The sequence below is a fragment of the Thermobia domestica genome, chromosome 5, assembly GCF_964235325.1.
Source record: "Thermobia domestica chromosome 5, izTheDome1.hap1.1, whole genome shotgun sequence".
Taxonomy (NCBI): Eukaryota; Metazoa; Arthropoda; class Insecta; order Zygentoma; family Lepismatidae; genus Thermobia; species Thermobia domestica.
Genome location: NC_137458.1, coordinates 94,150,094 through 94,175,538, shown reverse-complemented (window position 1 = coordinate 94,175,538; position 25,445 = coordinate 94,150,094). Strand labels below are relative to the sequence as shown.

Genomic DNA, 25,445 nt, shown 5'->3' with positions numbered 1-25,445 from the left:
TGTACACAAAATTACAATTCCGGCCTTCATTGTGATATTTATAAGTCAACAGAAATATAAGTTCTGTGTGTGGCATATTTCTTCGGAACCCACTGGAAACATTATGTCGGAAAGAACGTCATGCATGATCCATCCACACAATGTTAGTGAATTATTTTGTAATTTGTCTATTTTTCTATTTCAGGGCTTATCATGCACTCTATTTTTCTAATTTATCTATTTTCTGTTTCAGGGCTTATCATGCAGTCGGGAACTTGCAAGTCTTCTCATTTCTTTGTATCCTGTTTGTCTTCAAAGTCAGATCAAACCAAAAGCCCAAAATCCTCACGTTCAGCGTAAGGGAAAATGCATCGTGGAAGATTTATTCAAAATGCAGTGGAATGCAAAACACAATAAAGTATGGGTTGGTCATCATCACCCGTATTATCAGTGCACTCCAAAGCAAGAAAGTAGCAGAAATCAACCTTCTTCTGGAAGTTGGTCTCGAAGAGTGAAAACACCTCCCGAGGAGTCTGCTGCAAATAAAGCTGGAAGTAGCGAGTCAGAGCAGCCGGGAGAAGAAGCAGAAAATTATAAGCCAAGCATATTAAAAGTGAATATAAACCCAATGGATTTTGATTATTTTACTTCGGTGGTAAGAAGCGACGATGAAACACAGGATAGTAGTGGTATCGAGCGAAGAAGGAAGTCCTTGAAACTTCAAAGAGAGCCAAAAAGACCCAAGAATCCCAGTGATTTTATAGACGACAGAGTACGAGAAGTTTTAGGCTGTGAAATTAGCATTTATGAATTTTGTGAACTTGTTATTGAACTTCTTCGTAGTTTATGTAACGCTGAACTGAATCTCATTGTTGATAGTGGTTATCAAATATCTGTTCAAGTGATCACTTTTGCGTTGGATAATCTTTGTACTTTGCAGTTCGGAACATCCCCAGTTCCTTCTTTTAATTGTCTTGAGGTTGCCGAATTGAAGACTTCCATTACGCATCTTTTGCTGACTGCGTTAGAAAAAGTGCTTCTGCATCCAGATATAACCATGACAGTTGTGCGAAATGGGATGATGCCCATTTTGCTCAAAGTATTAGAAGATGCAGTGCAGAAAATGAGTATTTTAAAGATTTCAGAGAATGATACGAATGAGAGTGCAGCTTGTAATAGAGCTGAGGATGAAGGGGCATTTGGAGTAGCAACAGTGTGTCACTTAGGATGCAAAACTATTTCTAAAGAGGAATCATATAAAATACAAGAGTTCATATATTTTGCTACCTACGGATTGGTTATGTTTGTTTATTCGTTATTATTACAAAGAAGCACTGTTGACAAAATTAAAGATTTTATAGAACTTTTTCATCAGTTTTTAGAGTCCCACGGAGGCAAATTGATTGAGAAGACAATTGCCGTTCTAATCGATAATTCAGAACGAAAATCTGTATCCATTTTTAGGGTAAGAAAAGTCGTTGAAGTTCTGGGTCAGATTATCAGTAGCCTGAAACGAGTTCGTAGTGAGATAATCCACTCCCATCAATGCAAGAAACATAAACACAAACAATGCTCCGTAGTAGAAAATAATTATCACCATCACGATATTTTTGGACATGTGTTTAAAGTTCAGATTGGATCTACAATTGAGTCATGTTGTATTTCGTCCTTGTTCATGGTGCTTATTCGTCTCCTTCAAAACATCAGAATTGCAGAAATTCAAGCTCATGTATTGAAAGTAATGATGCTTTCTGGCACGTGTTGTTGTTTCCCGCCAGAAAATGCAGTTAATACTTTACTTGACGTCTTGAAAAATGGCACTCCCAGATGTCGAGCTCTGTGTTTTGCTTTGCTCGAAAGGTCCATTTATTGTGAATTAGGAGGTATTATTTTGTCCAATCAGAAAGTTTCCTGTGTTAATTGTAGCAAGAACAGCGGAGAAGCTCCACTAAAGACTGCTACTGCGGGTAAATTCTATTGTAATCGAGCCATCGTTGCTGCATTTGATAGTAATATTTGCGATCAATTGTCACCTGATAGTGATGACAAATCGCAGACCAAAGAACCTGTCATGTGCTTGAGCAACAAGAGTGCCTTGTATTCTTCGGAAATTCCCGTGTTCGACAATAAACAGAAGACTAGTCCATGGAAATGTTTGGAGTTATATAAAGATCTTTTGAACTTCTCTGACATTCAACTGTCCTATTCTGTTGTGTCTCATTTGTTGAAAATTGTGCCAAATGCCAGTGTAGAAATGAAAAAGGAACTTACTATGAAGGTCTTTTTCCCGACATTTTTGGAAATGAAAGAGAAATATTTTCAGGAAAGTAATGATATTTCAAAATTTATGCTGCTATCATCATTATCAGCATTATCTTCGTTGTTGTGTAATATTTCCTTTGCTGAAGAATTTATGAAGATAGATGGTTTGAAACACATCTCTGATTTACTCAGTTCTCCGTCATTTTGTAAATTGTGCTCTCCTATATTAGAAATTACTGTTATTGTTGAATTTTTAAACCTAGAAGATACTTTGAAAAAGAATGGAGAATTCTGTGATAAATGTGTATATTCGTCCCAGAAGGCTATTGAATCCTTATGTACTGATCATATAAGCTCACTTGTGTCATTGTCCATGTTACAGAAGACTTTGGAGAAGTATACGAGGGAAGTGTTTCAAATTTTACATTTTGCTTCAGCGCAAAAAGTACGAAATTCTAGTGCTTGTTCGTTGACAGATGTTAAGAATCCTACGCCAGAAGTTCAGGTTACTTCATTTGAATGCATGAAACTTGGTGATGAAGTTGAGACGATAGAACAAGATATTATCACTAAAAATAGTGACATACCTGATAATTTATCAGAAGATACGATACAAAATAAAGATAGTGTTAATATTCCTGTTGATTCTTCAGAAGACACAAGACACAATGAAAATGAAAATCATAGTAAAGACGTTGTTGATTTGCCAGAAGATGAAAGAAAAGCCGAAGATGAACACAAAGAACATGACGTTAGTTTAGAGAAAAATGAAAACAAAGAAACTGAGGATAAACAGAATGAGCAAGACAGTAATACTCCTGATAATTCATCTGAAATTGAAAGAAAAGATGAAGAACAGAAGACGAACCAACCAGAAGACAGTGACGATAATGATACGCTTAACACACTCTTATATATCCTCTCCACATACTGGCGTACTTGTTCTAATTTAGTTTTATATAGTCCATTGTATAGAAAATACTTAATGAAGGAGTCATTGAGCTGGAACGGATATTTACTACTGCAGCTTATAGCAAAAGAAGTAATGAAAGAGCTTTTAAATGGAGGTATGTACTGCTTTTAAAATTTCTAGTTGAAAATTATCGTTTTCTAATATTTTTGTGTGTGTGTGTGTGTGTGTGTGTGTGTGTGTGTGTGTGTGTGAAACTTTGTGTTTATTTTGATTGATAGTAACTGGAACGATGCATTTCAGAATGTGTAAGTCTTGGTAAATTCTTATTAATCCAATGTTCTCGGGATTGCTGCCAGAGTGAGTTTGCTGTGCTGAGCTTTCGTTACCATACAGCGGCAACATCTTCAGAGATATTCTTCTATCTTCTTGGTAAATTCTGTTGTAATGAGCTACTAAATCCTGGTGGCTTTTTTTAATTACAGAGGAGTCAAAATAATTTTAACAATTTTAGGAGTTATTTTAGAACTGTCAAATGCAATAAAATACAGTCTACAGTCAGAAATAATATATAGGGTATTTTTACTAAAACGTCGTGATTTCAAATTACATTTTAAAATATTTATTATTAAAGAAAAAAAAGAAGAAGAAAGGAAGAAAAGTAATGGAGAAAAATCCAGAGATTAATGGAAAACTTGTTCGAAATGTTCACATTGACGATTTTCCCGTTGCAATTGTCAAATACCTGATCAGGGGTTGGATAACTAATTTTTGGTGTATACTGTTCGTTGTTTATGTTCAGATCATTTACTGATCGCTGTTCACATTTGAAAACATTCTGCTTTAGGAAAACCCACAAGAAATAGGCACATGGATTTAAATCTGAGTTAAAGAATGAGTCAGAAAAAAACTTGGTCGCTTTCCTCCCACCATATTTTCTAGTATATAAGATAAACATTGGCAGCACTGTGCATAAGCAAGGACAGACTGCTGATCTTACTCACGAATAGATTGTCAGTTGTGAAGTGCGCGTGGTGTGGTAAAGAACGATGAGTCAGTTAGAAAAACGAAAACTAATTGTGAACAAATACCTGGAAAATCCAGGTATGTCCTTAAATAAATTAAGCAAACTCGTAAAGTACCCTCGGTCTACTGTGCAAAATGTAATTAAAAAGTACACACAAGATTTAACTGTTGAAAGAAAACCTGGCTAAGGTAGAAAACCGGGGACTAGCCAACCGAAGCTGGAGAAAAGGGTTACTGCATTGCTGCGTCAAAATCCGAATTTATCGGAAAGAACAGTTGCTGGTGTGGTCAAAGCGTCCCAATCTACAGTGCACAGAATTAAAGCAATGAAAGGTATACGATCTTTCAAAGTGCAAAAGGTACCTAACCGAGACGAAAAGCAACAACTGACGGCAAAATCCAGAGCAAGAAAACTCTATGATCAGTACCTTACTCAATATGAGTGTTGCATTATGGACGACGAAACCTATTGTGTCGCTGATTTCAGTCAAATTCCCGGAAAGGAGTACTGCGTGGCACTGAAGAGAGGAGATGTGCAGGATAAATTTAAACAACGGAAGGCATTCAAATATCCCAAAAAATATTTGATTTGGCAAGCTATTTGTTCATGCGGTAAAAAAAAGCAAGGCGTTCATCACAACAGGGACAATTAACGGCGAAATTTATACGAAGGAGTGTTTACAAAAACGCTTGTATCCATTTGTAATGTCACACAGTAACTCTGTTTTCTTTTGGCCAGATCTTGCTACCTCTCACTACTCTAAAGCACCCACTGATTGTTATAAAGAAAAGGGTATCGTCGCAGTTCGAAGAGAGGCAAATCCACCAAATTGCCCTGAACTTAAGCCAATTGAAAAATATTGGGCCCACATTAAAAGAACATTGAAAACATCAAAAGGGAACTCGGCTGACTTGAAAACTTTTCGTCGCAAGTGGACTGCAGCTGCCAATCAAATAACAGATGATGATGTGCGAACTCTTATGAAGCGGATTAAAAGTAATGTACGAGCATTTTCCATAATTAGTTCTTTATGATATCTTTTGTGTTTATTTATTTATTTATTTATTTTACTTTATAGTCAACTAAAGTATTAAAACGACCTTTCTTCTTTTCATTTCTTTACCTACTTTTTTGGTCAAAGTTACTGGCCAAGTTTTTTCTGACTCGTTCTTTAGTTGGAGACAGGGGGCCACGATGGTTCAGTGGTAGAGCGTTCACCTCTGGTGCATGAGTTCTCTGGTTCGATCCCAGCTCGCGCCAAGTGAATTTTGTGGTGGACAAACACCGTGTGCGTGGATTTCGTCGGAGTTCTCCCGTTTCCTCCCACTTTCTTCATTCCATCATTTTATTCATTTCTCATCATCGCCATCTTCTTTAGCCTAGCCGGCATAACCGTGGGACGTAAACCTCAAATATTTCATTTGATTTGATTTCTAGTTAGAGACAACTGTAAATAATTTTCAAAGAAATGTATGTAACGATTTGAAATCACAAGATGATTGAATTTTGAATGATCTGCAAAATATATTCTGCATCTTTTCCTGCAACTATAAAGCTTTTAATGAATGAATATGATTATGATTGAATGATGACGTCAGTAATAAGGCTATTTGGCCCCTTCACGATATAAAACTTTAAGAATTTGGATTTTGTAAGGAGATGTTTTTTATTCTGGAAAGAAATATAACCAAGAGGCTAGTACTCACCCCAAAAAACGAAGCATTCTTCTAGGTAGCGTTTTCGGAAGACTCTGCTTCCATCTTCAGCATAGAAACAACTGGAAGAGGATTTAAAACACGGGGGAGAAATGTGGATAGATTGAAAAATGATTAAAAGTATTTGAAATATGCCACATCTCTCCTCCATGTTTTAAATCCTTTTTCAATTGTTTCTAGGCTGAAGATGGAAGCAGGGTCTTCCGAAAGCACTACCTAGAAGATTACTTCGTTTTTTGCGGCGAGTACAAGCCGTTTGCTTACATTTCTTTCTAAACATGAACACCGCTTGCAATACTGTGATATGTTTTTAAGTCCCTTCAAAGAAAAGGCCAACACGATATTAGGGATATTCCAGATTCTGGAGACCAACGTCACAATGATTTTTTTTTCGGACTGTTCAAAATAAATTGTCTCATTGCGTCAGTACGCTCTTCTGTTCACACTACTGGTTTGAACACAGATAAAAATTAAATTTTAGATTTTGTCAATCATAAAATACACAAATTATTAATGTTAATATAGTAAATATTTTTGGGATCATTTGAAATCACGACATTTTAGCTGAAACACCCACTATATTAAAGTTTGTATTTTATATAGTTAGACTCATCGTTCGTTTCATACTTCCGTTATCGTATGTAATTGTAAGCAGTTAGAATGCAGTTACTCCCATTGTTGGCTGCAGTGCATTTTGTAAGGAAATCTTCAGAGTTTATAATTGTGCATAGACACGTTATTGTTGAGGATTATACCACTGCAGAAGATAAGAAAGCATATTGTCTTGAAGTTTTCACAAGTGGATCAATTAACTGCAGCAAAATACAATAAGGAGAAGCTCTGGCACTTTATTATTAACGAAATAAAACTGACCTGATTATGCCTGTATATTTATTCTGTAAAAATTTTCGAAAATTCATCCATTCTCTGCATCGGTCACAGTTTACGGGGTAAAATTAACACAGAAAACTCACATAACAAATAGTCAAAGTTATATGCACAGGAATTATAACTTCTGTATACGTAAACTTAGTAATTATACTCTTATTTTTTTCGTATGAAAAAGTTTCATTTTTGGTACATTTAATTTTTACTATTAGGTATATGAATTATCGACGTTAACTTTTTTCCGTACAACATAAACGATAAACGAAACGGATGAGTTCTTGAAACTTTTTACAGATTAAATATACGGGCATACTAAAGCTAGTTTCACTATCAAGTTAATGCAGTAATTTTAGGGCCAGATTTCACTAGGGTTTTCTTTGCAAAAATGCCGAACGTGGTACAGTAATCATGTCAAGTTTGGAAAGAATTTGATAACTGATCTAGCGTCGTCATTAAATAGTTCTGATTTGGAGGAAAAAATACAACAATAACAACAACAGATGTGAACTTCAGGTCTCATATACCTTAAATCTATATAGATGTTTAAAATGTCGCTGTTGATAACAGCATTATCTGCACAGAATAGATCAACAAACAACCAATGTAGATTCCACGGGAAGGCAAACACAGCTAGTCTCAGTTGCGGTCCCTTGTCACCCATTGGCCGTAACTTTGTGATGAATACGCTGTTTTTTAGAGTTCTCCACAGGTAGAAAGCTAATCAATAGGTATTGGATGATCTGGACACTTGAGACTTCCTCGTCAACCTATCCACCTCCCAAGGGATGTTTCAGCCAAGAAAGTTCGTGCGTCTCACTGGTTATGTGGCGGTACCTCGTCTTTCTGTAAAGAGCAGTCTTCGTCTGGGTAGAGTTTGTGAACAGCTGGAATAATTCAGAATCGTTTTTTTGGAGTACAGTCAAGTTGTTTTCACTTGTCACTATTTCTTCAACAAAAATTACTTCTAAACTCTTGTGGTAGACATACCAAAGTTATTTTTTTGTTTTTCATAAAAAAAAAAGGAGAAAGAAGAAACATTTTGTAGAGATTGAGAGCTTGCGATTTCCATGAAATGAGATTAAATTTTCCGTTTCGAGAAAATTATTGTTCGTGGGTAGTCCCAGAAGTACCCGACCATGGCAGTTGTTGTTTCAAAAACATTACTACGGTCGAAAATACCAACATTATAAAGCTTAAGTGTGAAGACGCTACGTTGTTTAGTATTTGTTTGGCAGCTGTCAGTAGTTAACGCTGTCAATGAATTTGTGAACATGAAAAAATGTATCATTGTTATGTGATACAATACTTTCATTTGAAAAGTGTCAGTCCAACCAATATCAAAGCCGAGTTAGATTCCACTCTGGGCAAACTCGAGCTCCTTTGTTTACAGCAGTAAAATATAGAGTGGCAGAATTTAAACGAGAGCGTTCGAGCTCCAAAGACTAAACATGACAGTGGTCGACTAAATGAGGCGACCACGCCAAATATGGTGAAGAAAATCGATAAAATGATATTGGATGGCCGTTGTTTGAAAGTGCACGAGCTAGCAGACTTGGTAGGCATTTTAAAAAATGCTGTACATCGCATATTGACTTAAAATTTGGATATAAGAAAGCTGTGTGCGAGATAGGTGCTGCATGTACTTACAAAGGAACAAAAATAGCGTCCTGAGGAAGTTTCAGCGAGTGTTTGGCAACGTTTCACAGCAATAAATTCGAGTTTTTGTTTCGAGTCACAAGTTCATCATTTTACGCCTGAGACGAAGGAATAGTGAAAACCGTGGACTGAAAGAGAAGAATCGGCTCTAAAGAAGGCAAAGACAGTTCCATCTGCTGGCGAGGTCATGTGTCAAATTTTTAGGATGCACGTAAAATAATTTTTATTGATTATCGGCAGAAAGGAAAAACAATCAACGGCGAGTATTATGCAAACTTATTGCAGCATTTGAGTGATGAAATCAACAAAAACCGACCTCATTTGGCGAAAAAGAAATAGTTGTTTCATGAAGACAGTGCACCAGTTCGTACATCTGTTATTGCGATGGCCAAAATCAATTAATTAAAGTTCGAATTACTTCCTCACGCATTCTATTCGCCAGATTTAGCCCCCCTTCGGATTATTTTCTCTTTCCGAACTTGAAAAAAAATGGCTGGGTGGTAAAAGATTTGCCAGCAATGAAGACGTGGAGTCTGCGGTTAATGGCTGTTTTAAGGAGCTCGACGGTTCACACTATAATCAGGGCATTGAAGCTATTGAACATCGTTGGGGAAAGTGTATCGAGTTGAAAGGAGACTATGCTAAGAAATGAAGATAATTTTTCCCAATTTTTAGTGTTTTCTTTGTTAGGCGTCGGGTACTTTTAGAACTACTCTCGTACTAGGCCTTGATTAAGTTATTTAGGGTCGAATTGCGGAAAATTAACTTCCTGCATGCTTAAAGGATATCATATCCAAACGGGAGAAACGATTTAATTAAGTCTCAACTTTCACAAAAGTTCTTTAGTGTTGATGTTCTGAAAATTTAGTTTAGAAGGGGGACTAACGCTTTGCATGGAATGAGTCCGGAAAGTCCGGGATGAACTTTAGCAAAGTTTTGATATAGAGAAAAATTATTGAGAGAAAAGTTCGAGAAAATTCTTTATATGAAACTCTAATGGTTTTTACACTCGATGGAAAAGAACCAGCAAATTAAGAAAGAATTTTTAATAATTTTGTCTACAGTTTCCTCATAATGAAGTGAATTTGCTATAACCAAATACAAGAAAGGATTTAAATGGGATTCAGTTTGGACAAAAGTCATTTAACTTTGACTTGCGAAAATTCATTTAGAAAGACGATAGATAATACTTTACATGAAGTGAGGTAAATCTACCGTTTTCAGGTGCGAAAAAAGTGATTAGTCTAGATCTCGATGTTAACAAGAGTCATATACTGTAGAAGCGATTTTGTGAGGATGTTGAAGCAATTCAAGGTTAAAGGAGCGAATATCATAAAACCAGGAACTTATGTATTCATCAATCTTATAGCTTCCGTGCGGGAGAAGGATATTTCTAGAATTTGATGATCGTTCAGTGTAATAAATGGTTACATCACTTAACTTAACTTAAAAAACTAATTCTGTGGCCTATGGAACTCACAGGTTCAATACTACATTAACAAAAGCTCTCTATTGACTTCTGTTCTTAACGAATTTGATAAGTTTCTACTTTGTATTCCTATTTCTGCGAGATTTATCTAAATGTTATCCTCCCATCTGCACCTAGGTCTTCCTAATGTCGTTTTCTGGTTGGATTTCCAGTTAAAATATTGAAAGCATCCCTACTTTCGTTCATTCCTTCTTTCTTCGTTCCGTCAGTTTCTAAATACAGTTAATTTATAAACAATGTAGTTATTGCAAAAGTGAATAAATGTTCATTGTGCTATGCAAATTTCCCTAGATAATTATTTTTTATAATCTGTTTCAGACATTACATCATATGAAGGTCACAATAGAGGATCTAAGTTGTATTTTGGAGTAAAGTTAATAGAATCATTGCTGACAATATGTTTAGTGGCATCACCAATTGATGTTGAGACAGGTGAGCGCATAAATTTTGATAAGTTTTTAAAGAAGTTCAGTTGTTTTTGAACTTGTTAATAATAGTAGAACATTACTTATTTCAGTTTTTACTCAGCTTATACTAGTATAAAATAAAAATACAACTATTTTATCTTAGAGTTGCGTGTCTTTTCCTATTCAGACCAATTTATATAACGTATATTTCATCTGCTTAATATTGTGCGAAAATCACGAGGCCTAAAGCTTCTTGTGGCAGCGAAAATCACGAGGCCTAAAGCTTCTTGTGGCAGGTAAGTACGAATTTCCAACTTTTTTTATTATGTACTTTGTTAAGTACTTAACATTCACTCGAAAATTGTGGAAATACTTAAATTATTTTTTCAAGTTGTACTTCTAAAATGCAATTGTCATTTAATGTCTGTTCTAAAATACTGTTGCCAGGTATCGACTTTCAGCGATGCTCGATTGTTTCGCAAGTTTATTTGCACAATTACTAAACTTGTAGTATAATCATAGACATCTTGCTCAAACTTGCTCAACTCCGAGGCAGTGTAGGTTGTAATAAAATAACATTATTGTTTCTGATACCAACTTAAAAACTAAATTAAACTCCTGGTGCAACAGTCCCATAGGGGGCCTGGGCGTGCTAGCCGACTTGTGACATTTATGTCTTTGGGGCGATGTGTGGGCAGCTAGACGGAAGTTCGCTACTTGTTTCTTTCAAGTAGCTTCTCAATTGTCCTCACGACTCGGGGTGGACGCGTAATGCCAACAACACAATCTCGTGAGTACAAATGGTTACCCATCTCTCCTCTGACCAGACCTGGTACTGCTTGACGTCGCTGATCTCACAACAAAAGTTATTCCAGTACAGCTAAGGCATTGACCCTTATATCAGTATATGTACAAATAATTGATTGCCATATTCTATTACTTACTGTAATTCATTTATCCATGCAAATTAGTAAGCCTCGATAGTGGTCACAGAATATTAAGCGGACGAAATATAGCCGTCATAAATTGGCCCGAATAGGAAAAAAAAATTTTTTAAGATAGAATTGTATTTTGTAATAGCTGCTGAAAGAACAAGTTTATTAATAAACTCAAAGGTACACACTTTTGCTCCTTCAAATTCTTATGGATCGTTCCTGTATGAGACGAATTTAGAGTTCACTGATAAAATTGTCATATTTTCATTTTATAGTTGTTAGTTATAGACTGTACATGTAGAAGTAATTTTACTGGCCCGTTGTAGCTAGACACTGTTGGTGAGCTACTTGAATTAAGATACAGCAAACTCTAGTTTAGAAAACCAGAGCTAATGGTAATGGGAACTAGTATGCTTACTGCACATCACCTGACTAAAAGCTATCTGGTTTGAAATACAATTTCGGGACTGTAAAATCGGAGAGTTTATAGAATACGAAGTAGTCATAAGGGTACAAACAAGAATGGAAACCCTTCATATGTTCAAATTAAATATATTAAAACATCCAATTTTTTCGTAAGCAATAAATAGTCATATGGGAAAGCGATATCAGTTTTATGTTTTATCTGTATATAAATCGATCATCGTTTGAAATAGTTAATTTAATATAATCGCACAAAATTAGATGGAAACTACTGTTGGGATCTTAAGTTCGATTCATCCATATAAAGTGAAAACTGTCTATGTTGGCCACCATCGGTTCCATCGAAAAGTGGCCAACTTAGACAGGTGGCCAACTTACAGAAAACAAGTGTGATTGGTGTATTTTTAGAATAGGATTTCTAGTATTACTTGATTGTAAAATTTTAATAAGCAGTGGCACGGCAGCTACTTATAAATAATGCATATAGAGTAATCATAAAAATATACAGTACTAGAAAATATTACTATAGTATGTTTAATATATGTGCATACCTTTCTCTTCCTGAAAACTAGTCTGGTACATTGGATTATTCGGATTGAAAACATAATAACACAACCAACCTTGAAATAGAAGCGTATGTACGCAGTTTGTTAAAATTGATGTTATAGCACACTGAGTTATTCAGATTGAAAACAAGAAAAGCTAAGTTATAAATTGAGAAATTCATATGCAATTTATATGACTTCTTTTCAGTTGGTACTGAATGGTGGTTCATTCTAGACGTATTTGTTTTATTCTTTTTGGCAGATATGCACATTCTAATATTGTAGTTAACTACCTGTTGTTATTGAGCTAGAAGTGTTTCCCTCGAAGTAACAGATGTTTTGGGAAAATCTTGAGGGAATTCATATCTCAAAAACTCCGCTATCTTTTGACAAGCCGACAGGTGCCAATAGTTGACAATTGAGGTGGTTAGTTTTAACCTTGAGAATTTTCCGACATTACTAAAGCTCCCCACTGATGAGAGGAGCTGATATAGCTAATGGTTTTACCAAAACAGACAGGGTAAACAAATACGTACAACCGTTTCCTGAATTCCTGTACGTGCTTTTTCTTATTCACATCTTCCTTCACCACCCCTTTATCAGCGTAGTCTTCTGGCCATTGACCTCCAAGAGCAAATCGCGGGAATCCTTGCTTCTTTTCTCCAGTCACAAATACAGAACATCCGCCTCTCATATGGGAATACGAAAGAGTTAAGAAAAATAACAAAACGGTATTTTGCGTGGCCAAAATACGCAGGTAAATTTATCGTTATCATCATAGGCTAAACATTTCTTCATTGTGGCGAACTTCCAAAGATAGACAGGTGGTCAACTTATAGAGTAGTAAGTAACGAGTGTCTTATGGGAAAATGCAGGTTTAAGACGAACTAGGCCAAGATAAGCAGGTGGCCAACTTACAGAGGTGGCCAAGTTGACAGGTTTCACTGTATTCATCTGTTTTTAAACCTTCAGCCTAGGTAACATGACTGACACTCGAGGAACATTTTTTCGAAGCGGACTGGGACCCTATTGTGGCACTATCTCCGAATTCATTTTGTGATTCACTATAGTACTACGTCAGAATTCGTTGTGTGGAACTGCGCATTCGGAAATAAAAAGCAAGATACCTGTCATTACGAGACAAGCATGTTCTTATTACTGTAATAATAAACCAACTGGTGAGTTCCTTCGTGGCTAAGTGGTTAGCGTATGCGTCTTTGGGTAGGATACCTGGGTTCGATTTCCGACGGAAGCTAATGTGGTTGGGATACCACGTTAATTGGTAGGTCCACTTCTCATATATCATCGCTGCTAAACGGGGCATTAAACTCAAAAGCAGCTCAACTCAAACCAACTGGTCTAAGGATGCACATGTAGTGGTGGGTCTTGAGGGAAGTTATATCTTTAAAAATTTAAATTTTATCGCTGCACTGTAAGAGAAGAAATCTTCATACAATTTCATTAAGCTGTATACAAGAATTAATACGTTAGATAAGCGTTTTTTCCTTTAGCTTAGCGATAAAATTTAAATGTTTAACGATGTGACTTCCTCAAGAGCCGCCAGTGCACACATGTATACGTGAATGTATTATTAGGTCGAGGAACACGGTGGCTCAGTACTTGAACACTCGCCTCTAATGGGAGAAGTCCCTGGTTCGATCCCAAGTCATGACAGTTCATATTGGAAAACATCGTACCCATGGGTTTTCCTAGAGTTCTCTTTGTTTCCTCTCACTATCTTGATTTTCATCAGCTTTCATTTCCATTTATTATGTGTCTCCATTATCCTAATGCGGAGGTATCAAATTTTCTTATTACAGTCTATAAGGGTAGTGCATCTTTCATTCGTGACACAGTTTGTCCTGTTCTCCGACTCTCCCTGGATACTTTGTGAGGCTCCATATACAAGCATGATAACAAGCGCCCCTATACCGACAGGGGATCTGTTTATGTCGTTGATACACAGATTCTACCCTAGATCTTGAGTTCTGTCGAGCTTGTCTAGAATTTGGTAGTGCGGATCTTGACGCCAACTTGGCTCCGACAACGACCATCACCAAAATCTACATCGAACGTGGGATATCATAACCCAGACAGACGTTCGGTATCTTTACGACCAGTTACCTTTCGAACAGCTGCTTATATGATCGCTCGGGTGGTTACATGTTCTTAAAGTAGTGCTCTTATGTATTGTATACACCTTGTATATACACGCAAGTCATACTGGAACGACTACCGTCTGTCATCGCCTTCTATTGTATGAACCAATTTCGGGCCAGATCGGTGAATTCCTACTAGCTGCTCTTTAAATGTGTTGTCACTAGTATGTAACTAATACCTACGCAGCCTACAACCTTCTGGTTACGAGACAAATATGCCAATATCGTTCCCATACAATAGTGTCTTTGAAAGGGAAGGCAGACACTTTGTTTTCCAGATCATTCCTGTTTCTGAGTCTTCTGCTCCTTATGTGACTGTTCGGGGCAAGAAGAAGGTAGTAAGTTAGTTGATGAGGTATCTAAATAGTATGGACGGTAGAGTTACGCTTTTCAGACGATATTTCTTATCTGGTGGTATCAGCACTTGTGGGAACGAGTATTGTCCTGAAGATAGAAGATGCCTCTTCTTTTGACAAGTGCAGGCTGCCTTTCCGCAATACATCCTCAATGCTCTGTATATTGCACTTTGCACACCCGTATTGACTGTTTGACTATCGGGTAAGAAGCTCATAGTGGACTATTGCGGCACCTGTTCATCTAACATCCAATCTTTTCAAGTACAACGGAAGTTGGATGTGTGTGTGCTGCCGGTTCCCTTATCAGCTACTGATATGACCGCTTGGAAGTTGTATATAACACCTATTTCGCATCTTGGGGCCGCGGTGGCTCAGTGGTAGAGCGTTCACCTCTGGTGCTTGGGGTCCCGGGTTCGATCCCAGCCCCCGCCAAGTGGACTTTGTGGTGGACAAACACCGTGTGCGTGGGTTTTCTCGGGGTTCTCCCGTTTCCTCCCACTTTATTCATTCCACCATTTCATTCATTACTCATCATCACCGTCTCCTTTAGCCTAACCGGCATAACCGTGGGACGTAAAACTCAAAGATTTCATTTTTCCTATTTCGCATCGCACATTGAAACATTGTGCGAAAACAATATGTGTTATGTCAATATAGTACCTAGAAATGTATTCTGGGACTATGAAGTTTTTATCTGATGTATGCTCATGCGGCATCTATGTAGACAGCTTCCACACTTTACCGGTTCGTTATAATGAAATCAGACACTTTCTTCGCTTATCTGAAACCTTCTTGTACCTGGAAGTTGCTGTCAAGCTCGCTTGGATTCTTTGTATTCACTGTTTCCAATGACCGTCGTTAGTGGTTGTCTTGCACGACGTTTATTTTCCATGGGCCCCTGCTTCTATAAAAATTTTCTGAATGGTTTTGGGCTCTTATCCTTAAACTCCCTGTATACGAGGTGTACACAAAAAGTACGTGCCGTTTCGTTTTAATGTCCAAGAACAAGGAAATACAGAGAACTAAACTGTGTCTGCTTCTTAACAAACTCTTCTTCTTTATTGATACACAGTTGCCATCGCTTCGTCCATTTTGTGTGGCATGTGGTATAGTCTTTGGGGGTATGTTTTAGATACTGGAAAATTACACTTCCCAGGGATGATCTACTGGCAAAATAGCGTCCACGAAGCAATTCCATGAGGTTTGGAAACAACCAAAAGTCACTTGGAGCTAAATCTGGTGAGTAGGGTGGGTGTGGCAAAGTTCAATACCGTGGTCAGCCAAGGATGAGGTCACAGCATTTGCACGGTGTGGTGGTGCATTATGTATGAGGCGGATGAAACTGCTATTTGCCATTTGTGGTTATTTCTCAGTCTATTTTGGCAAAAATTCTGTATCCAAAAGTATGCGAGAATACTCGCCCGTAATTGTGTGACCTTTCGGAACAGAGTGGGCCAATATCACTCTCTGGGAATCCTAGAAGGTAGTATACAGCACCTTCTTATTGGATGCCACTTGACGAAATTTTTTGAAGGGTGGTGAATCTGTGTATTTCTACTGCATCGACTGCATTTTTGTTTCTGAGTTGAGTAATTGAATCTGTAATTCATCCATCGTCACAACACTTTTCAAGAATTTGCCCCCTCTCTTCTGAAGCGTGCCAAATTTGTAATATTTGGTCGAATTCTTCCCTCTTTTTGATCGTCATTAAGCATTCGTGGAACTCAGTGAGAGGAAACTTTCCTTAGGCCCAGTTCGTTTGTAATTACTGGTTCTACTGTTCCCCTTGTTAGCTCTAGTGTATCATAAATCTCGTGAATGGTGATACGCCTATTTGATCGTCATTAAGCATTCGTGGAACTTAGTGAGAGGAAACTTTCCTTAGGCCCAGTTCGTTTGTAATTACTGGTTCTACTGTTCCCCTTGTTAGCTCTAGTGTATCATAAATCTCGTGAATGGTGATACGCCTATTTTTCATGGTGAAATTTTCAACACGGACAGTGTTAGCGTTAGTTGATTTATTTTTTAGATGTACAGACCTCTGCTCATCTTACGCTACTCGTTCGCCCTGCTTTAAATTTACGCACACTTCCTAGCAGTGTTTTCTGTAAGAGCACTATTACTACACACACACAGATACACACTCCAGTTAGCAATGAAATCGCCTGCATAACGTCTAACTGTGGTGAGGAATTTCGCAGTTACCCTTTTGCTGTTAACTGAAAATTCCATCCGGGAAGTATCAGAAACAGATCCCACTCAACTGGTGCCACCTAGTAAACAAAACCTGCACTGTTTAGAGACAAAGGATGGAGGTCTCCAGCGTCGCAGTTGCTTTCTTAAAATAAGAAAAAATGTGAACTTAAGAACAAAACGGCACGTACTTGTGGTACGAACTTCGTGTGTTTCAAACTATTACAACTGCCATTGTACCCAGTTTGTACTCATAAAGCAGGCATAGCTAAATAATATATTTTTTTTTTTCATATTCATGTTACGGAATTATTTGACTACTTCAGAAACAGTGTTCATAGAGCTAACATAGTCAATAGATTTTTTTAAAAATATACTTTTTAATGTTACATGCTTATATATTTTGTACTGCCCCCCTACGCGAAATTGTTTTTTAGTATACTACTCTCTGTGAAAATTGCAAGACGAAGAATAGATGTACGCATCTTCGGCGTGGAGACCCGAGTTCGATTGCTGGTGGGAGCTCATATGTGGTTCGAATTCCACGTTACACTGTGGGTCTATGTATCATATAGCATATGTGCTAAACAGGATGCTAAGTTCCAAATCAACCAATGAACCCAGAAAGAATAATGAACATGCGTTCAAACTCAAACAATTCGCAGGGCATGTTATGTCGTACCGACGATTGCAGTTTCAGTGGTACGGTGCATGCATGGACCCAGCAGCGCTCTCATTTCGGCACACGAAGTAGTACAGCGGGATGGCGGATTACGAACAAGTCAGATACTGCAGCGTTGACAAATGACCAGAAATATGTGGACAAATTAACTATTCTTCGGCGATGTCCAAGGATGCAATATGAACACATCTACTTTCTTAGGGAATGAATGGCCTGTTGGAAGGCAACTTCTCGTATCGAAATCCCACTACGACAATGACCTGTGTGTGGAAACAAAGGACAAAAGAACACTATACGCAGCAACAGTTGAGCAGTGGATCGCACAGTGCGACCATACCACAAGATGAAATGACATGGAATCTTTCAGTTCCACGATTATGCTCTTTATGCTAAGGGAGACGAATAATTAAGGCAAGTACATGATGATGGAAGAATCGGTAGAATGAGAACGTGGAAGGAAACGGGAATATCCAGAGAAAACCCTCGGACACAATGTTATGCATCATAGACTTATTTGGCCGGGGTCGAACCAGTACCCCACATGCGAGAGGTAAGCGCTATACCACTGAGACACCGTGCCCCCTGATATACCGCAAAATGGCAGACAATCGTCTGTATGGCTGTGAGAAGAATACAACGTCGTCCACGTGGTAGCTCTACCCTGGAACATGGTAACGAGTTATGATCGGTCTGCATCGACGGCCTCTGCTGAACACTGAACTGCCCCGCACATATGTCTTTATATCAGCTTCTATTGATCCAAAACCACAGGCACCTAAGAATAAGATGGGAATGTGAATACTGTTGCAGGTATGTTGAATGGTAGACAATCGTGTTTTCGGACTAGTTCGGCTTCAATATGTCCTACAGTGGTGTCCATATTACACGTTAGACATTATCGTGATAATTGCAGTGTGCCAGTGTGCCAGCTGCTTCAGATTGAGAGCAACCTCATCCACGAATCACGGGACGTCTAGAAGTCGAGGCCATTCCCTTGCTTCAGACTATTTCGAACGCCATATTTTACTAGGACTATACAAGGTCATATGCATTTCGGAATAAGCAAGCTTTCGAGATGCGAGTATCGTTACTTCCTGGCCTGCATGATCGCCTGATATATAGCCTATCGAACGTGCGTGGGATATGATTTGGTATCCTGTTTGACACTGTCTTCCAGCAGAGAGTGTCGATGTCTGGTTATTTTCATACAAGCATCGTAATAGTTGATTGCTCAGGAACACATCACCCAGTTACTGATTTGATGCCACGACGGACCGAGGGTATGCCTGCTTAACGCCATTCTAATATATCAAGTTTGGCGTGTTGTATAATTCTGAAATTGTAATTAGTTCTGTATAATCGTCTAACCTTAACGAATATGATTCCACACAACCTTGGTTTTTTGGTGTCTAATTATCTCAAATAGCGATAGTATAAACAGGCGGGAAAGAATTAAGAAAATAATACTTTTTTTTAAAAAAATATAGAAATCATATTGTAAATGAGAATATAGAACTTTTGAAGTAACCGATGGGTAACTTTTTTAAAACGTGATTGTACAATATAATTGCTCCGGTTGATAAGTGTCCGAAAGCATGTTTGCATGACAGTTTATTTGCTGCTAAGCGTTAATGTAACCATAAGAACTGGTGTATATTCAAATGATGTGAGGATTAAGGATTAAATCCATATTGCAGCAGGTGTATTTTGTTTATTTATATGTTCAGTGTCACCTGACTATCAGTGACTCAGGTCTTTTCTCTTGCATTTCTATCCAGGTCAGGCTTTAGAAGCGGAAGCTGTGTTGGAAAGTTTGAGAAGAAATTTTTTAAGTGTGTTACTCCATAATAATGTTGATTTAAGACATTTGTGTGATGTATTAATTAGATGTGCGGCGATTGAATCTAGCCATGAACAAGTCATGCCATCTCAAAGAAAACCTGAGGTTAGTAGTATGAAATTTGTTTACCTAGTTCACTCAAGAAGAATGTTATTTTATATTGAAAACGTTCATTTTAGCGAATAAGTTGCTCTTGCAGTTTCCTTTAATCATTTCCGAAATGCCACACTACGTCATCGTCGATAATAATAATAATAATAATAATAATAATAATAATAATAATAATAATAATAATAATAATAATAATAATAATAATAATAATAATAATTATAATTATTATTATTATTATTATTATTATTATTATTATTATTATTATTATTATTATTATTATTATTATTATTATTCCATTAGAAAATAAGAATTATTAAGTACGTACAGGATGGGTCATAAATCAAAATAAGCTTTTAAGAAGCAGGAACTTTCAAACTTTCAAATCAGTGCAGTAAAATTAATATTTCTTTTGATACAAAGCTTGGATAATGTAAGCTGGATCTGCTGATATTTTTATGTAACAATTAACTATTGTTGTTATATTCGCATTCAGGATTTAGTCAGTATAAGTAATAACATTATCCATTATCTCATTGTACCTGGCTAAGCTTATCTTCATTTGAATGGCTTCAGCAACGAACAAAACAATAAATTCTGCGAAGTAGAAAATATGGAGATTATTCATAACGAAAATTGTATCTTTAAAGTTGCATCACCTGATGCAGGTTGGCCCGCAGGGCGTTATCGGACCGACAATAATGGTGGAGGGACCATAAGTATAAACAGTGTGCGATTTCGGGATATGCTTGACAATATTTTACGTTTCGTAGTGGAAAACCGTCCTAATATGCCGTTTTCAGTGTCCATTCAGCCTAGGCCACTTTGGACTACCTATGGCAGTTGCTCTCCAAGCGAATGAATTTAAAGAATTTCCAGTTTAGTGGGGCTTCATTTATTTATTTATCTTGCAAACTCGTGAGTTTTTCCGTTACAAATATCTGAGGGACAACCCAGTGGGGCAGGTGAGTAAGGAAATCCGTCAGCAAATTAGGGCAATTCAACCACAAACTCTAATGTTATATAAACGCTGTTATTGAAAGAGTTTTTACAGTATCATGCGGTAAAGGCGGATTTAAAAAAGTCTATTTCGCACCGAGAGGAACAAATTTTTACACTAGGGGTCTTTTCTGCAAGGACAAAACTTATCATCTTAAATCCTACTGTGATTTATGACCCACTCATTACAGTGTGACTGCACATAAAACTATTTCTTACTCTATATATTTAAAGTGCTTATGCATATTTACAATTCAGTTCGTATTGTCTCACGAACATAACACCATCTTCTATACATTTGAAGAGCTCTTTTTAAAGCAGATTGAAATTTCTAACCATTTGGAGGAAGTTTTATCGTCTTACCATAAAATTTGAATGTTATTTAATATATATATATATACGCACATTTTTCCCCTCTGTAACTCATAGTTAATTATGTATTCAGTATAATTAAGTTGTGTTGTGAACATCTTATCGTATAATTATAGTACGTTTTTGTTACTATATATGAGGAAGGATCAGAAACTAAGGTTACAAGGCCGATATTCCTGGAGTTTCGTCTGTTATAGAGGAATGTGGAGTGTGCAATAATTGTAATACATGGAGTTGGCAACTGTGCAGAGTTTCAGCCACCCGCCCCCTGCGGTGTTAATTGTAGGTAAACACAAATGGCGACTCGTTTGCAAAACTGATCTCGCGAAGAAGTCCGCTCAGCTATTCAATTTCTATGGGGGAAACGTATGTTTGCGGCTGAAACTCATTGGCAGCTGGTAGAAGCTTAGGGAGAGGCTATGTCTCATCAGCATATCGCAAAATGGTGTCGAAAGTTTGCGGCTGGTAGAGACAGTGTCTCCGACGAGGAACGCATTGGCCAACCCAGCACGGTTTCAACAGATTTGAACACAGCTCGCGTGGAGGAGCTGAATCAGGACAACAGGAGGATTACATTACGGCATATGATGGCAGAATTGGGAATGTCGTTCGGAAGCACCTAGGAGGCCGTTATTTCGCTTCAGACGAGGAGGTGAAACACTTCGTGACAACGTGGCTGAACACACAAGGACAGGATTTTTACCAGGAGGGAATCTTCAAACTCATCCTCCGATGCGACAAGTGCCTCAACCGATACGGAGACTATGTCGAAAAATAATGTATGCGCTATCTGTTGGCTGCTTTGATTGTATGAAAAAATATATTTATACGTTTCACTGTAGCAGACTTTTCAATGCTCCTATATTTCCTATTTTTCCTATATACTGTATTTGTCTCTCTCCCTATAAACTCCTATATTTCCTACATTTTAACGAAACCTCTTATATTTTTGTGGCATCGCTACTTCTACTTGTGAAAATAACATAAGGAAGCAAGGTGTGGGTGGTTGGAAGGCCTTTTGTCTCCACAGTAGGGTGATTGAAACGAGACTCTTCTTTGTTTCGTCCTTTCCTTCTTATTGTTTAAAGATAATTACACCAAACAATATACAGTTAGCACAAAAAGTATTACACCTACTCGTCATATTCATTAAAAAGTTCTATGGAGTAGTGATTTTAAAGAATTTATCTGGTGTATCAATACTTTTTGCACTAACTGTATGCAAATAACTGTAGAATATGCTACACATACTCAAATCAAACGCTGATTTTCCGACGCAGATCCTTTTTACACTTTCCTTATGGTCGTTGCTTAGTACTGGTGAGCTACGTACGAAAACACTAAGATACTCGTATAAAATTTTGGAACGAGATAATTACCCATTTAGTTATATTTAGAGTAGAATGTATGTTCGTATAATAGTTGGTGTGATTTCCATGCTTTTAATTTTTACCTATTGGATAATTGAAATGTTCCTTTTTCACAGCTTCACGAAACCTCCTATATTTTTTCGTCGTGATTTCCTATATATATATTTTTTTTCATTAGCATTGGAAAGCCTGCTGTAGGCTTTGAAACCTTACTTTCTGATCACTCCCTGTATTATTGTAGACTTCATTTCGTCTCGATTTCAGAAAGCACTTGAAATAATTTGTGTGTTCAAATAGTCTGTCTGCAGTGGATGTAGGTACTTATTATTGTGAGAAAAGTATTGAAACACACTATATACACTCATGTCCAAAATTATTGTCGCATGTCTATAAATATGTTGTTGTAGGAATATAATTTGATAACGAATTCGCCCGGTATTTCTCATAATGGTAGTATATGTATAATAACAAAGACATGTATGTGGCAAATTTCATGTCAAAAGAGTAGTAAATAAGAACAATAAGACGAAAACAAAACTTTCTTGTCCATTTAGCAACATTTTGTTTTACTCATTCTAATTTTCGTATTTATAATTCTTTTCCTATGAAATTTACCACAAATATACATTTCCCGATTATACACATAGTATCAGTATTAAAAGTACTCTGCAAAATCATTATCAAATTATATTCTTACAAGAAGACAGTTATAGATGTGCGACAATCATTTTGGACATGAGTGTACATTATGTTACTCGAATGTCTGACACAAGCATGAAGATACGAGACTTTACACGTCAACTCAGCAGAGATGATTTCTATGGTTCGTGTTCGTATGGTGAAAGACGGTTCGTGTCACACTGTAACCAGTTGTTACGCTCAAACGTCAGCCAGAAATTTGTCGAGTGTCGAGCGATATAGGTGTATTTACAATATTCACAAGCTAAGGGCTATTAATGTTAATACCATGTTACTTCAAGCTAAAAGAAACAATTTTCAACATTTACTGCAATGGAGTGTTTCCATGCATCTTTTTGCCGTAATCCACTACGGAGAGCTCTTCGTAGGTACTATTTTTCGAAGTAGTAAGGGTTTTTCTCTGTTAAATTCACCGTAAAATCAATATTCGATTTTAGTATTTCTAAATTTATTGTTTCAGCTTCCATCATTAGACGTATGTGTAGCAGAAGTCGATCTTCAGGAGGATGAAGTCAGTGATTGTAGTTCATTGGAAGATGCCTACATTACTGCTGATGAAGGTTACGAAGCTGATGTAGAGATTCCAGAAAAGAAGAAAGATTCACTTAACGGTGGTGCAGAAATACAAACATACTTTATGTTCCCTCACGTCTCCGATATGAAAGGTGTCGGCTGGAGTGAATTTGGTAAAACTCATAACATTACTCATCCACAATTATGCTCTCTAGTGATTGATTTGTTAGTACATTTGAATGATCAGTATTACGAGTCTGTTAAGAAAGACGATGTCGCAGAGACTGGCGAGTCATCCGTTAAACCTGACGAAAATGTACATTTCTTGAATGTAATTCATTGTCTTCAAAGAATGGTTACTCTCTGCAAAGAAAATGCTCAGAACTGTGTGGTTTTGTCCAAACATAATTTAATAACGAAGCTACTATCTGGGTTTTCTAGTTTACTGCAGAAGAAGGATCCAAATCTTATAGGTAAGTACAAGAAACCGGCTTGCTCATTTTTCTCCACTATTTTTGATAATCTTAGTGTTGTGAAGTCTAACTAACTAACTAACTAACTAAAAAAACCTCAATGTTTGTCGTTTGAGGATTACCGGAGAGAGAGGGCTGTGAGCTCTTCTGTATTACGCCAATTATATTTCGAGCTGTGTTTGTGACTATTATATATACACACACAATGCGGAGATTTTTTTTTTTTTTTTGCCTGCGAAGTTAGTTTCGACACTACAACTTTTCAGAGTGGTGAATCTTGCGTGTGGCCTTGGGAGCATACGCAGAAATTCCCAGCTCGGCTGGTTCACATTGTGCCATGTGAGGCGGCTAAGTATAGACTAATGTTGTGATACCTCGTGGTCCTTTCATCAGAGGAACAAAGAGTGCGTATCAAGTTTTATGCGCGCTTGGAGAAAAGTCGAACGTAAACTTTTGAGATGTTGAAAAAGTTTCCATGATTTACTGGATTGTGCAAACTGTGTGTAGGCAAAGGAAGTTCCTAATTTCAATAAACTGGGGTAAGTTGATTCCATTTGTTAATCATTTATTTTTAACAGGCTCAGCCTTTTCGTAATTGCTGTACTGTGTAAGCTTATTTAAGGATGTAGCAAAGTTCGTCGAGTTTTGAGTTCGACCTGTAGTGTATCACTTAACTGGTAATTGAGGGAAGCATAGGGTCACATACAGAAAAAAAAAGTTACGCCGTTCCCGTAGAATACTGAAATCATTAACCGGCTGTAACTATTTGTATTGTATAGGTGTTGTCGTTTTAAGATGTAAAGTATTGTTAATTTTAATGCAATGAGTTTGTATTCCCAAATCGTATTCCTCGCTCTGCCACCACTCTTTCATTCCGAGGAGCAATCTCACTACGCAAAATGCCACGACGTTGTGAATATAACGTATTCTAACATTCATTTTACCCAGAAACTTATTAATGCAGTTCGGATAACGGATTCGACACTTTTTTACGAAATGTGTATCATTTATTAGTGCCACCTTCTTCCATGTCGGCTTTGTCATTTCAGCACTACGGAAAGTTGTGATCTCGTTTGAATTATATTGATTACATTTCGAGTGTTGTTGGTGAATATTTTTATATATCAGGTTGTCTAAAAAGTATTGAGCCCTTAATGGTCAAAATCGAGAATACAATTATTGTAATTTGAAAATAGTATTATAAAATCACATATGCATCATTTTCGAAGACGTCTGCCATTTTTCTGGTAACACCATAATATCATCGCTACAGAACTTTTGTGGTTTCTGGTAAAAAAATTAATGATATATAATTTTCAGACCTCTTTTGAATCTAACTTAACACCATTCAAGGTGTTCCACAAAGATGGAAATAAATGGTAATCCGACATTTTCAGATCTGAATTATATGGTAGATGCATTGAAACCTCCCAGCCAAATTTTCT

General features: G+C 37.1%; 1 protein-coding gene across 4 annotated transcripts in view; it reads left to right on the top strand.

Annotated features, from left to right (window-relative positions):
- The window catches only part of mv (lysosomal-trafficking regulator mauve), a 282,285-nt gene that overhangs the window by 35,281 nt on the left and 221,559 nt on the right, over positions 1-25,445 (top strand). For all 4 annotated transcript variants that reach the window (XM_081758816.1, XM_081758815.1, XM_081758813.1 and 1 more), the window contains exons 5-8: positions 233-3,308; positions 10,245-10,358; positions 19,405-19,571; positions 23,475-24,000. In XM_081758816.1, coding sequence (XP_081614942.1) covers positions 233-3,308; positions 10,245-10,358; positions 19,405-19,571; positions 23,475-24,000 — 3,883 coding nt within the window. The remainder of the gene's footprint in view (positions 1-232; positions 3,309-10,244; positions 10,359-19,404; positions 19,572-23,474; positions 24,001-25,445) is intronic.